We start from the raw sequence: 14,680 nt of genomic DNA on the forward strand, positions 1-14,680 counted from the left end.
TCCTTCAGCTCACATTGCTCTTGGGAGCGTTCCACAACTGCACGGTGCTTCAGTGTGCTGCAGATTCTATTGTGCATTTGCAGAGTAAAATGCATTGGTAATCATATGAGACAAAACGTGTTGGTAATCATGAGAGACGAAATCTATTGGTAATGTTAAACCTGGTTGCTGGAGGGGACTTTGGCACAAGTAGAGTTGCTAACTTAGGTTTAAAAACTGCACCAGTACTGCACACTACAATACAATATCAACTTATACAACACTATACAGTACAGCAGGACACAATACAACACAGCATATAGACTCAGCTAACTCCACACACTGACAGAAAGAAAAGAAGAAGATGCAGAGTCCTCCACTTGACTCTAGAAACCACAGACACACACACACACGTGACAGAACGGCTAACAATAACCATAGAGTCCACCAGGGAAGAAGGCCAGAGCAGCTAGCTGGGAGGACTACACTGTGGGGGACAGAGAGAGACAGACAAACTACAGACAAGAGCAGGGAGGTGGGGAGACTGATAGACATGAACCAGGGGGAGAAGAGAACACAAAATAGTGAACCGCTACTGAAGAAAGTTAGTTTTATCACTAAAGATTTCAAAGCAGCTCTCTGTGAGTCTTATCATTAAGAGTTTCTGCTTTATATGCAGCGGGGAATCACGCCACAATGAAGAGATAAGAAGTAATTAAAAAACAAATTAACAGCTTTGGAAAATGAACTGATCCCAGGTCCTCGCAGCTTCCAGTTTGGAGTGTTTTCAGAGCTCCAGGGAGCTGTGGTTGAGTCGTGGTCCCCGTGGATACATCGGAAGCTGATAAATGCTGAGTTGTTCTAATTAAGCCATCATTCAGGGCTCTCAGAGTGTGCTCCTCTTGGGGCTCCTGCCTCTCCTCACTCTCTCTGAGCCTGTCATTGAGATCTGACCCCTTCATTCTGCTGCGCTTCACAAAAAAAAAAAAGAAAACTGCGTTGTGTAAAATGTCTTCTGAAAGTGATCTGTCCAACTGCAATATTAATAACGCGCTGACGAGCAATTATGATAGGACTCGAACCTGCAGCCGCCAGCCCCCGGTCTTACATGCTGCAGCCCAGTACTTTCTTTAACCACTGAGACACTCCAAGGATGGGGTGAGAGGAAAGGAGAGGAAGAGAGACAGGAGAGGAATAAGAGAGGGGCGGGAGGATGGAGAGGGGGCAGGATGGGGTGAGAGGAAAGGAGAGGAAGAGAGACAGGAGAGGAATAAGAGAGGGGAGGATGGAGAGGGGGCAGGATGGGGTGAGAGGAAAGGAGAGGAAGAGAGACAGGAGAGGAATAAGAGAGGGGAGGATGGAGAGGGGGCAGGATGGGGTGAGAGGAAAGGAGAGGAAGAGAGACAGGAGAGGAATAAGAGAGGGGAGGATGGAGAGGGGGCAGGATGGGGTGAGAGGAAAGGAGAGGAAGAGAGACAGGAGAGGAATAAGAGAGGGGCGGGAGGATGGAGAGGGGGCAGGATGGGGTGAGAGGAAAGGAGAGGAAGAGAGACAGGAGAGGAATAAGAGAGGGGAGGATGGAGAGGGGGCAGGATGGGGTGAGAGGAAAGGAGAGGAAGAGAGACAGGAGAGGAATAAGAGAGGGGCGGGAGGATGGAGAGGGGGCAGGATGGGGTGAGAGGAAAGGAGAGGAAGAGAGACAGGAGAGGAATAAGAGAGGGGAGGATGGAGAGGGGGCAGGATGGGGTGAGAGGAAAGGAGAGGAAGAGAGACAGGAGAGGAATAAGAGAGGGGAGGATGGAGAGGGGGCAGGATGGGGTGAGAGGAAAGGAGAGGAAGAGAGACAGGAGAGGAATAAGAGAGGGGAGGATGGAGAGGGGGTAGGATGGGGTGAGAGAGGAAAGGAGAGGAAGAGAGACAGGAGAGGAATAAGAGAGGGGAGGATGGAGAGAGGGGGTAGGATGGGGTGAGAGAGGAAAGGCGAGGAAGAGAGACAGGAGAGGAATGAGAAAGGGGAGGGAGGATGGAGAGAGAGGGGGTAGGATGGAGTGAGGGATGGAAGGAGGGAGAGAGAGAGAGAGAGAGAGCAGAAAAGACAGCTGAAAAGCCTGAGAGAAGGATGGGAGGTATATATTCTGCTGCTGCTGTCCCAGGGTCCCAGTGCAATCACTGTCAAACAATTTGAAAACTTAAGAGTACAAAGTAGTTCACAAAGCAAGAAGAAAAATAGAAAACATGCAGCCTCCTGGGAGCCCAGGACCAGACTGAGTTAATTTATTTATAGAGCAACTAAATACACTAATCCATCCGTCCTGCCTCCCTGCAGAAACAGGGCCAAAGCATCTCTCAGTGTCAGGAAGCACACAGGCCAGGAAAACTGTACAGCACACCACATTACAACACAATGCAGTACAATGCAATATAATACAGTACAGCACACCGCATTACAACACAATACAGTACAATGCAATATAATACAGTACAGCACACCGCATTACAACACAATACAGTACAATGCAATATAGTACAGTACAGCACACCACATTACAACACAATACAGTACAATGCAATAAAATACAATACAGTACAGTACACCACAATACAACACAATACAGTACAGTACATTACAACACAATACAGTACAATGCAATACAATACTGTACAGTACAGCACACCGCATTACAACACAATACAATACAGCCCACTGTTATTACAATACAACACAGTACAACACAATACAGTACAGCCCACTGCATTACAATACAGTACAGCCCACTGCATTACAATACAGTACAGCCCACTGCATTACAATACAGTACAACACAATATAGTACAGTACAGCACACCAAATTGCAACACAATACAGTATAATGCAATACAGTACAGAAAACCACATTACAACACAATACAATACTGTACAGTACAGTGCAACACAATACAATACAGTGCAATACAATACAGTACAGTACACTAATACAGTACAGCACACTACATTACAATACAAAACTGTATAGTACAATACAAGTACACAATACAGTACAATAACATTGAACACAACTCAGTATAATACAGTACAGTGCAACACGTTGCAATACAATACAACACAGTATAATGGAACACTGCAAACCACAACACATTGCAATTCAATACAATACAACATAACAGATATAATGCATTACTACACAATACTGCTCACTACAACACCACAACACCACACAACAGAATGAAATACAACACAATACAACATTACACAACACAATATAATGCTCTACACAATACTACGCACAATACAACTGCACAAGGGAATTCAACAACACAACAAAATACAATATATAACACAACACCATATAAGGCAGCATTACACAATATTGCACACCAAACTAACAATACAGCACAATACAACACTATACAGCAAACCCTGAAGCAAGAGAATGCAGATTCAGAATATAAACTATTAAAAAAATAAAAATAAAAAAAAACCTACGAAACATCACAGGGTCAATTGCAGCGTACCAGCGATTTAAAACATGGAGCAGAAAATCCTAAAAATCTACACCAACCTAACCCTGATTGCAGGTGGAACAAATTAGACAGATAATGAGGACTAACCTGCAGCTCTGGCCAAAAATCATCCTCTAGAAATGACACACTGCGCTTCATAAAGTCAAATGCAACTTGCAGAATAATGTTTTGTTAATATATAAAATTACATACAGCAAGTTTTCTATACCTAATGAAAAACTGACAAAACCCAACATGAAATACTGTAGCCTGCTACTATTATGGCTTCCGGTAGACTTTTGCAAAATCATTTTGTAGTTTATTTGATTACATAGAAAATAATAGATGGGCTTCAGTGAGTAATTCTATCTAGGGTTTCTGTGACGTCATAAACTATGAGAGCGAAGATAGAGTTTCTAAACTGTCACAGAAACCCGAGATGGAATTGTTTTCCTGTAACTCTCTGTTCATTATAATACATTGCTATTAGTATCCGCAATTTAAAAAAAACTGCATTTAATTAATTAAAATTAAAGAATCTTAAATATACTTTTCTTTTTGTTAATTCAGGAAGGGTGAATTAAACTGGGTAGATAATGTGCGGGGCAGGGAGACAGGCAGGCAGGCAGGGGAGGTGGGTAGACTGAGAGGTATTTCTGATGCCTCTTTGCTGGACTCTCTCCAGGGCCACAATGTCCTTACGATAACAGGGAGACCTGCTAGACAAGGAGGCAGGTCAATTTCAATTTTATTTATATAGCGCCTTTCATACCACAGTATCTCAAAGCACTTTAAAACAGAAATAAGTCTAATAATAATAATAATAATAATAATAATAATAATAATAATAATAATAATAATAATAAATACATCAAAATAAAACAATTGAAGACAATAAGAAATGAATAAGAATGATGAAAAACAAAATTACAAAAATAAACAAATAAAATAGATTTAAAAAAAAAAACACGCAATTATATTTGTCAGTTTAAAAAGGCTAAACTATAAAAGTTAGTCTTTAATCTTGAGTTAAAAAACATTGCCTAAAGTACACCTCTAACAGAGAAGGGCAGTGTGTTCCACAGTCTGGAACAGGCTTGTGTCTCTTATGAATCAGGAGGTGGGCTGACCTCCCGGGAAAGGGTTAAGTCCACACAGCAGCTCTGCCTAGCAGGTAAGGTGACCTTGGTCTCCTGTGTTTGCTGGCTGGCATCTCTCAACACGAAACACGCCAGAGCTGGAGCTGCAGCTCTCTAATCCAGCAGTGGCAGAGCGCCAGGAAGGGGGAGGGAGGGGGGAGGCTTGAGGCATGGAGACTGAACTGCTCCCTCCCTCCCTCAGAGAAAGGGAGCTCCCTCCAGTCCAGGGCAGGCTTAAGGGATGGAGACTGAACTGCTCCCTCCCTTCCTCATGCTTTACCAGACCTCTCTCTGCTTTACAATGCTTCCCTATGCTTTACCATACCTCTCTGTGCTTTACAATGCTTCCCTATGCTTTACCAGACCTCTCTGTGCTTTACAATGCTTCCCTATGCTTTACCATACCTCTCTGTGCTTTACAATGCTTACCTATGCTTTACCATACCTCTCTGTGCTTTACAATGCTTCCCTATGCTTTACCATACCTCTCTGTGCTTTACAATGCTTACCTATGCTTTACCATACCTCTCTGTGCTTTACAATGCTTCCCTATGCTTTACCATACCTCTCTGTGCTTTACAATGCTTACCTATGCTTTACCATACCTCTCTGTGCTTTACAATACTTGCCCATGCTTTACCATGCCTTCACTGTGCTTCTTTACTTTGCTATATAAGGGAGTAGAGTAATAATGGGTTCCTCTCTCTTTTCTCATCTCATTTCAATTGGCCCATCCGAACCTCAACAGCAACACTGCACCATATAGCCTCTATCAAGACCAGGCCCCCTCAAAGCCCTGAACATATTTAGGAGCAAATACCCAATGTCAACACGGTATGTGCACAGCTGTATCAGTAAAACCGCAGCAAAACTTTCAATTAAGGAGGACAATGGCAGAGGGAGAGAGAGGGAATGTAAACAAACTGGCAAGGTAACAAGATTCGTCAAGAAAACCACAATGTGCAGAAGGATGAACAACCTCCTTTAATAAAAACGGCAGAAAAGAATCACCTAGAAGAATTGCGTATCCATAACTACCAAACACGCAGCAGGGCTGGATTTAGAAACACTAAAAGAGACGGAATTAATGTACTGAGTCTCTTAGCATCTGGAAAAAATAAAATAACCGACAATGAGTGAGTACAGGTGTGCACTTGCACAGCTGTAACTGCGATCAGTGTGAGCCACACTACACAGAACCGCTCTCCACAACATACAGCATTTCAGGATCACAGAGGATTTATTTCGATAACCCCGATGCCCCAGAACACTTACTATAGATTTTAACTGCCTTGCCCGGTTATCTGATACCTGCCTCTATAAGGAAGGTCGTTTTAAATGAGTTTGTCGGCGGTCGAGTAATGTTGAATAACTATGTTTCTATTGAGAGTAGTGGAAGCGCACTCAAACAAACCGAACCGTTGTGTCATGTATTATTGATCTGTGTTGCCGGTTATAAATAGCCTTACTGGATTTGTCAATGGAGGGAATGTTGCATTGGTTACCCGCTAAACATCTCTCACAATGATATTACAAACTGACACTTTTATAAGTAATTATCATCATTAAAAAAAAAAAAAGTAATTAAAAAAAACTCACAAATTGAATACATGTCTATATTATTAAGCTATTACAATCCGTGTTGAAGTTTATTCACTAATATGTTTAATCGGTAATTTTAGGGAACGGTACTAACTAATCGAATCGTAATTATTTAAATTAGCATCAGTTGCTCAATCTCACACAGAGTATCGGACGTATTATTTTTATTATGATGATTATATTTAATTTATTGAAGTACAGCATTAGTGAGCAGTAGGCCCTTCCTGCATCGCATCTTTGAAGAACAGAGAAAATATAAAGATACACTGGGGGCAATTAAGAGTTAAAAATGGAGGCGGGATACACTCTCCCCTCTCTCATACTTAAAAATAAAAGCTTTGCCTCGTGTCCACTCAGCCGTCAAAACAAAAACGCTAAAGAAACCATTACCAGCCCCCCTCCCTCCGTCTCTCCTCTCCTCTCCTCTCCTCTCCCACAGACAGACACGGAGCACAGCTGCCGATAATTATCATTTTAATTAAAAGCCGTTGTTTTCTGCGCGTTCGTCGTTCATTACATCTGAATTTGGAGATTAGAAGAATCACAAGAACAACTCAACGATGCAGGTAATGAATTATCAACGATCATCAATACTAATATCGTTATTAGTAGCTGTTAATGCAATTTTTTTTAATATATATATATATATATATATATATATATATATATATATATATATATATATATATATATATATATACATATAGATATGCCACCACACATGTACTCCTGACGGTGTTGATACCTTGAGGACTATATTTGGGATGTAGGTGTCACAGTCGTGAGCGAATATATTAATACCAGCAGAGCCGTTCTTTAAACGGTGATTTGATTGTTACTTTTGTGGACGTCTTCCTTATAATTCAATAAAGTAGCATTTCATCACCGATTGTAACTGCAAGTCATATCACATTTGCAGACGGTCTCTTCTGAGAAACGAACTTGTTTTTCTCGGGTGCTGTCATGTCAGCGGTAGTTTTATCAAGACAGAGCGCAGTGTTTATAATGTGTGCTACACTTTCCAAGCTGCTGTGAGTTTGGGAGTTTCTTTGTTATCACGGTGTTGTTGGCACTTTATCATCCACTGTTGAATATGAGCTCTGGTTTGTCCTATATGCGTTTCTAGCAGTATAAAAACTCCACTTGGATGTAAAAAGGAATACCCTATTTTCTCTGTGTTCCGCACGAAGCTGGAGAGCAGGGGTGCCGGATGAAATTGGTTGAAAATGGATTAAAAACGGATCAAGGAGGATAGTTTAACAAACGAAAAAAAAAAAAAAAAAACAGCAGAAGTAATAACTGTGCAAAACACTGTTAAAACAAAGACGAATGTGGCTTTAACTCGCCTCCCGCATTCTCTGCTGGAAAATGGCCCAGTAATCTGCCTGCCCTGCTGTTCCACCCCCCTCCCCCTCCTCGGTCTCTTGGCTCTGTCATGTAAGCTGGGCTTCCCTTCTGTGTCTAGCTGCTGTTTGTCCCCTTTGCTAAATTATTTAATGCCGCTTTTGTCTGTACTGTGGCTGGGAGTACGTTTTGATAATGGCAGTGCTAGCATTATAGAGTCTTTGTCAGAGTGCCAAATTACAGGGGCACTAAGAGTTTAAGACTTTCAAAGTTCGGACAATCTGTAACGAACAAACAATTAATATTGCTGGCGCTGTCACCCCTTTAAGATCTATTCAGCAATATTATTGTTGCCCCTTTAAGTGACTTTCTTACTGGGGCGCTGTACAGCTGGCAGATAATGGGCACGCACCACATGCCTTTTTAGGGCGTTATGCAATTTTACGTCTTGCAGATAAAAGCGTTCAATTCGGGAATGCACTGTATTTGTGAGAGAATGTTTACTGAGCTGGCTGCACAAGCTGTCGTTTACCCCAGAAGTCTCTTTATGAAAAATACTGGTTGGCGTTGATTTGAATACTTATTTTTTTGCCGCACCAGGTAATCCATTTGGAATCCCCCCTAAAAATAAGTGGTTGAAACAATTCAGGTTCAGGGAAGGAAATAAGGCCTCATTGCATTCCTGGTTTCACTAGGAGTTTAAAAAGACACACCTGAGCTTGTTCCCTGTACACTGTGGCTGATCAAGTCTGTATTAAAACCTGGAATGGGTGAAACTGCTGTGCAATAGGAGTCTTATTAACATCCCTGAAAAGCCTCACTGTGCATCAGATTGAACCCAGGATTGGCGAACCCCTAATCTCACAGTAGTGCCAGTATAGCTGTCGGTTTTCCAGCACGCTGTATAATGCTACATTCAGGACTGATGATCAGTGCATTTGTTTGCAGTGGACAACTGGTCTTGCAAACACAAAGCTTACCTTTATTTATCTATATCTGTTGGGGTGCGTGCGTGTGTGTGTGTGTATTAGCATTACAATAACTTACCACATCAAAAGTCACCAAAAAGCTTCAACTTTCTCCAGTGTAACTGTACTTTCAACACTTCAACAAGCTCAGGAGAGTTAGTAAATACAAGTCGCTTTCAAGTTAAGGTTGGGAAAAAGCAATATCTGTAGAACTGTGGGCAATTGGGATATGCAAATATAAGCGTTACAAGAACCAATCGAATCTCATGAAAGTCGTCAATCGGCTTCTACGTTCACATTGTTTTAAAAGTCAAAGCACAGTAAGTGCAGACGTGTTTTGCCCTGGTTATAATGTATGTATATATAATGTGTGTGTATATTCATGTGTGCATGCATATATGTATGTATGATGCATTTTTATGAAGGTGTGGGTGGTTGTTTATTTCAAAACTCAGTAACTACCTTCACTTTTCACGAATCATCCCCAAACATGTCTCGCACATAGCCTGCTTCATAGAGACCCCCTGATACACAATACAGGAGAGCAGCTAGGGGTGCCGAATAAGCCCTGGTTTTAAAATAGAAGAGTTACAAACTCCTTCCCAATGAAGTTGCTATGGCAACAGATCCTCGCAGAAGGAAGGAGAATGATTGCCCGTCTCAGCCCAGCTGTCTGTCCATTCACATCGGCTTCATGTGCCAACCTAGAACTCTGCCTCCATACCCAAGACTAGCTAACAGGTAGAGGGTCTATAAATGAACTAGACAGGGACTGATCTAAAGACAGCTACTCTTGAATTGTGAATATTTTATTCTATTATTCTGTCTAGTGTGTGTATGTATGTATATGTGTATATATATAATATATATATATAATGCATATATATATATGCATTTATGTGACTCCTGTTGCATAGCAGTTTGATCGATTGCTGTTTTTATAATAAGACACACCTGAGGCTGTCACCTATACACCATGGCTAATCAAGCTCATAATAAAACCTGGGACGGGTGAAACTGCTATGCAACTGGAGTCTTATTTCCATCCCTTCTGTCAAAATGGAAATGAAATAAATTATACAGCAGCAAAACAATCTGAACGATAAACGTCTTTTAATGGATTCTTCACAGATGGCGGTTGTGTTTTCTAGTTTTCTTTGTCTCTTTTGAAGATGCTGCCTCGTTATTTGTTAACAGTGTTTTTAATGATGTGAGGCTCGATTTAAAGAGATTTGCTGCCGTGCTCTCCGAGTGCTGCCTCGCTCCCTCCCTGCACTCAAACGCACTTCCAGAGCAGCCTCACACTGAAGCAGTCACGACACAGAGATCAGCGCTGTGTGTTCAAAACATGCTGCACCATCGTGCTCTCAAACCACAAACAACCCCCAAAAAAATCATCTTTTCACACGAGGAGATGTGACCCAGAACTCAGGATCTGGGACATGCAAATATATTGAAATGTGACCTCTAGTTTTTTCTATATACATTTCTAGCTGTATAAAAACATCTTTTGGATGTAAAAAGGCAATCCATTTTTTTTCTGTTTTCAGCACTTTGATGCAGATCCAGGGCTGGAAGTAAGACTCCTATTGCATAGCAGTTTGACCCATTCCAGGTTTTACTTGGAGCTTGATCAGCCACAGTGTATAGGTAACAAGCTCAGGTGTATCCAGGAAAGGATCGAAATGCTATGCAATCGGGGTCTTATTGTCTGTATCATTTGCTACATTAATTAAAAAGGAAGCATATCAAGCCTTTTTAATTTTTTTTTACAGATTTTCTTTTTAGCAACATTTTCAAGAACATTAGTTTTGCTGGCCAGTCATTGTATTTTCACTTGAATTTGAAGGTTTTTCATGAATTTGAATTAGTGGTAGTGAGTTCTCAATTGCAGAGAAACACACGCATACATTTCATATGTGGACAGACAGACAGACAGACAGATCGTCTAAACTGTTGGACACAAAAAAGCACAATAAATTAAATGACTAATATTTCTACTAAAGTCTCTTTTAATGTTTTTCATGTTGACATTTGTTAAGTTGTTTTTAGTTGTTTTTTAGATCGGCCGATATCTTTTCTATTTCAATCCGCTCTGGAATCAGACAGTAAACCCAGTCCGCTTAATATATCCTTGTAGAGCCTCTGACTTTTCCAACACTGCTGTCCTTTGCCAGTCACTAGAGTGTGGATCTCGATGCTTTTATTTTGTGATCCTCAGCCTTTCAGTTGCATTTGATGGCCATTGTGAAGAGTCTAAGAGTCTATGCATGTAGAATGATATCTCTATTCACAACGGAACTCGCCTGCACACGTCCAGTCGTGTTTTGAAACCTTTTCAATGTGAAAAACTAAAAATGAATGATTTGAATACTAACGTGCTCTCGATTGTATCGATTGCTCTCTGTCCGATGTTGGATTAGTCTGCTGATAATTGCCCCTGTGCGGGTTGATTTCAGTGATGAGGCACCAGGGAGGGTTAAGGCAAAGGGGATTGGCTGGGAGAGAGCGTTGGTGGCTGCAGGTACAAGCCGCTCGCTCTCCCGTGGTCACTGAAGAAACAAGTGAGTCCAGCCCCTGAGGTGACGCTCCCCACAGTGCAGTGACTGAGAGACACTGCAAGCTCTGTGAGTGCCGGCATTGAGAGCCCTCGACTCGGTGAGATCAGTAAGGGAGAGAGAGAGAGCAAGTGAGGGGCCATTCAAAGAGAAATCGCCTACAACTGAAGTGCCTTTCAGCACTGAGAACCCTGTGATAGCTAAGAATACAGTGTACTGGAAAATGAATGCACATGGGAGTGTGTGTGTGTATATATATAATATACACATACAGAAGAGATACAGCTCTGACCAAACGTTTTGCTTCACCCTCTAGAATTAACACATTGTGCTTCATAAAACCTGCTGAATAATGTTATGTTAACATATTGAATTACACCCCGCTTTGTAGTTTTCCACATACTTGGAAAAACTGCCAAAAAATTAAAACATGTGACATTTTGAAATCTATCATAAACTACTGTTATGGCTTCCTGTAGACTCTTGCAAGATCATTTTGTAGTTTGTTTGATTGCATGATAAATAAAATATCTAAATGATGTTCACATAATAAAAATAAAAGATGTCTCAATCCTAAAATTCTAGGTGATGCAAAACTTTTGGCCATAGCTAGCTGTAGATAGATGCGTAGCGTGGGGTGTCATATGATGCAATTTTAAAGTAATTTATAAACAGAGAAAATATATTATATTTGCCTTTTCTATACTATGAGAGCTGACAGGAGCTGACACACACACACTGAGACACACACATATAGCACACACACACTCTGGGACACGCACTGAGACACTGACACACACACTCTGGGACACACACTGACACACACTCTGGGACACACAGTGACACACACTGACACACCGAGACACACACACAGCACACGCACACGCACACACACAGACACACAGCGCACATTAATTGTCTGTGAAGTGCGGTTTTGCTAGCAGTTCTGAAATCTTAGAACAATAACAATAATAATGAAATCAATGTTGATTTTATTTCACACTTACAAATGAGCACTCCTGCTCTCTCTCTCTCTTTCTGTTTGCATTCTGAGAAAACTGGAAATAACGATGCATTTGTAAGGGCATCAAACCCATTGTCTTTATTCGATTCCACACCATTTCCATTCCTGATACATGTGTTCTTCTTTAATAGTCTCTGGGGTGCGCCACTATAGAGCTTCCTACCTCATACATGGTGGTCCGCACCAAATAGCGCCCCCCTACCCCCCTCTGTTGCTCATTAGCATGTTATTGCAAGTTCTGTACACAGTCCTCGGGGGTGTAGATACTTTACATGCCTTTTGAAATCATAGCTGCTGTACAGAAACGTTTTTGTTTTTAAAAGTTAAGCAAATCGAATGTTTTTTTTTCTACTACCACAGATTTTGGTTTTGCACTTCCTTTAAAATAGGATCAGTGTTTTTTAAAGGGTTAAAAATAACAGCAGACAGAAGTATCTAAAGGTCTCTCTTCTCGGGGATGGGAATACGACTCCTATTGCATAGCAGTCGCACCCATTCCAGGTTTTACTACGGGCTTGATTAGCCGCAGTGTATCGGTGACAAGCTCGAGTGTGTCTCCTTAAACTGGTAGCAAAACCAGGAATAGATCAAACTGCTATGCAACGGGAGTCTTATTCCCATCTCTGATTCTGCACTTACAGTGAGGTGCAATATATTGTGCAGATAACTCTGCTACCTCCTTTCTTTTCCCCGAAAAAGACTTGTCATTTCTCTCTCTCTCTCTTTCTCTCTCGCAGGACAACGGGAAGGAAGTGGATGGCAGTCTCCTAGGAGATGCCAATGGGGTGGAGCCGAGCCCGGGGGGACAGAAGGACGGTGTGAAATGGCAGAAGCCCCGCCTGTCCAGGAAAGCGCTGATGAAATGCTGCCTGATCAAGTGGATCATCGATAGCACTGCCTCCCAGGGACCAGGTAGGGGGCGCTGTGAGGAGAAAGGGGGAGGGTGGCGGAATGCTGACGTGTCAAGGCGAAGCGTGGGGGCTGAGGTGTTTATCAGGGGTTTGCTGACACTCGGAATTGCCTTTAAGAAGTATTAAATAAAGCTGATAGGTATTAAATAAAGAAATACCTTTTAAAGAGAAGCTGTCCTTCCCTCACCTTTACAACGGAGTGCCAATCAATAGCAGTTCACTTGCGCTCTGTGTTTTTAAAGCCGCCTGGAAGCGCATTCTCCTCCGGGGTGCTGGCATGTTGTAGTAATCAAGTTCATAATAAAACCTGGAATGGATCAAACCCCTATGCAGAAGGAATATTATTACCACCCCTGCTTTATATTGTTTTCTGCTCAGAAAAAGGTACCAATGAGTTTAGCTTTAAATCTTAAAGGGTAACTATAACATTTTAAGCACCTCCCCTTGTCGTGTGTGTGTTTTTTTAACTGTAATAGATACCATTCCTATGAATGAATGAATAAGTAAAAAGCAGGTGGTGAAGTACAGTGTTAATGCTACATTGTACTGCCCTGGCCTCTCGCATTCCTCTAGAGATGATGTGTGGAGTTTTTATTACTCAGCCCGTCTTGCATTAGCGTTCTGCAAGTCTCATTCCCATCCCTGTGAGCACACGTTAATAGGAGAGGCATGCTCGAGCCTGGACTGTCTTGGGAAAGAGTCGGAGAACGAAAATCTGTCAGGAATCCAATTGCACGGCTTTAATGAGGTCCTTTATCAGTGTTCCTGTCGCCTGGAAATACATCGTTACTGTCTGCTTTTTGTCATTCGAGGAAAGCATTTGTTTTTTGTGTTGTGCATGTTATGTATGTGGAATATTTTTTTGCAACAACCAAAAAAAATAGTTATTTGTATAATTCTCGCCTGAGATACAAAAAGGTACCGGATCTGGAAGCCCAGCGTGTTCTCGGTTCATCCGGGTAAAACAAGTGCCCCCCCACCCCTCCCCCGAATGATAAGAAAAAGTCTGATCAGACTTCAATCAATTGGATCTATCAGCGAGCAGCAGGCGGTGTTGTGCTGTGAATGGGAGCCTTTGTGACGTTTATTGTTTACTGAAACTGCTTCGTGTCATGTTATTATCTCAGGATTACAGGACCTGGGATCCTATAAACATACAATTCCAGGTGTGCAGCACGTCCAGGTTGTGTAATTGGTCTTATCGATTATTTAACAAGGTGTCCAGGTTCGTTTTTGCAGTGCTGTGGGCTCCTGGTGCAAAGGCTGAACTCGATGCTCCTGATTTGTTACAGAAACAGCGGCAGCATTGACCATACATGCTGCAAACGCAGCGCACAAACACATGTTTACAGTGACAATGTGCGGCTCTTCTGGAGAACGCTGCGCCCTGTGCTTTCAGGACCCGACCTGCCAGAAAACCGTCATGGAAAAAGCCTTTCTTAAACATTACTGAATCTTTTTGAGTATCACTTTGAAATGAGCAGTCAATGAGGGGATAACGAGCCACACGGTCGGAATGTTGTCAAATCCTCTGTGTTTTCCAAATCTGCGGTGTTTCATACTAAACTCTTTCGTTTTATGGTCGGAGTGTGTAAGAAGTGTTTTGTGTGTCGCAAACATAACAGTAACCCTAAAGATAATAATAAATAATAAT

General features: G+C 41.8%; 1 protein-coding gene across 1 annotated transcript in view; it reads left to right on the plus strand.

Annotated features, from left to right (window-relative positions):
• The first annotated feature begins 6,593 nt into the window (after window positions 1-6,593).
• LOC121302317 (calsenilin-like) overlaps window positions 6,594-14,680 on the plus strand; it is a 63,077-nt gene continuing 54,990 nt past the window's right edge. Inside the window, exons 1-2 of the mRNA XM_041232188.1 lie at window positions 6,594-6,787; window positions 12,853-13,027. Coding sequence (XP_041088122.1) covers window positions 6,782-6,787; window positions 12,853-13,027 — 181 coding nt within the window. The 5' untranslated portion in view covers window positions 6,594-6,781. The remainder of the gene's footprint in view (window positions 6,788-12,852; window positions 13,028-14,680) is intronic.

The sequence above is a fragment of the Polyodon spathula genome, chromosome 29 (genome assembly GCF_017654505.1).
Source record: "Polyodon spathula isolate WHYD16114869_AA chromosome 29, ASM1765450v1, whole genome shotgun sequence".
In the NCBI taxonomy this organism is placed as follows: Eukaryota; Metazoa; Chordata; class Actinopteri; order Acipenseriformes; family Polyodontidae; genus Polyodon; species Polyodon spathula.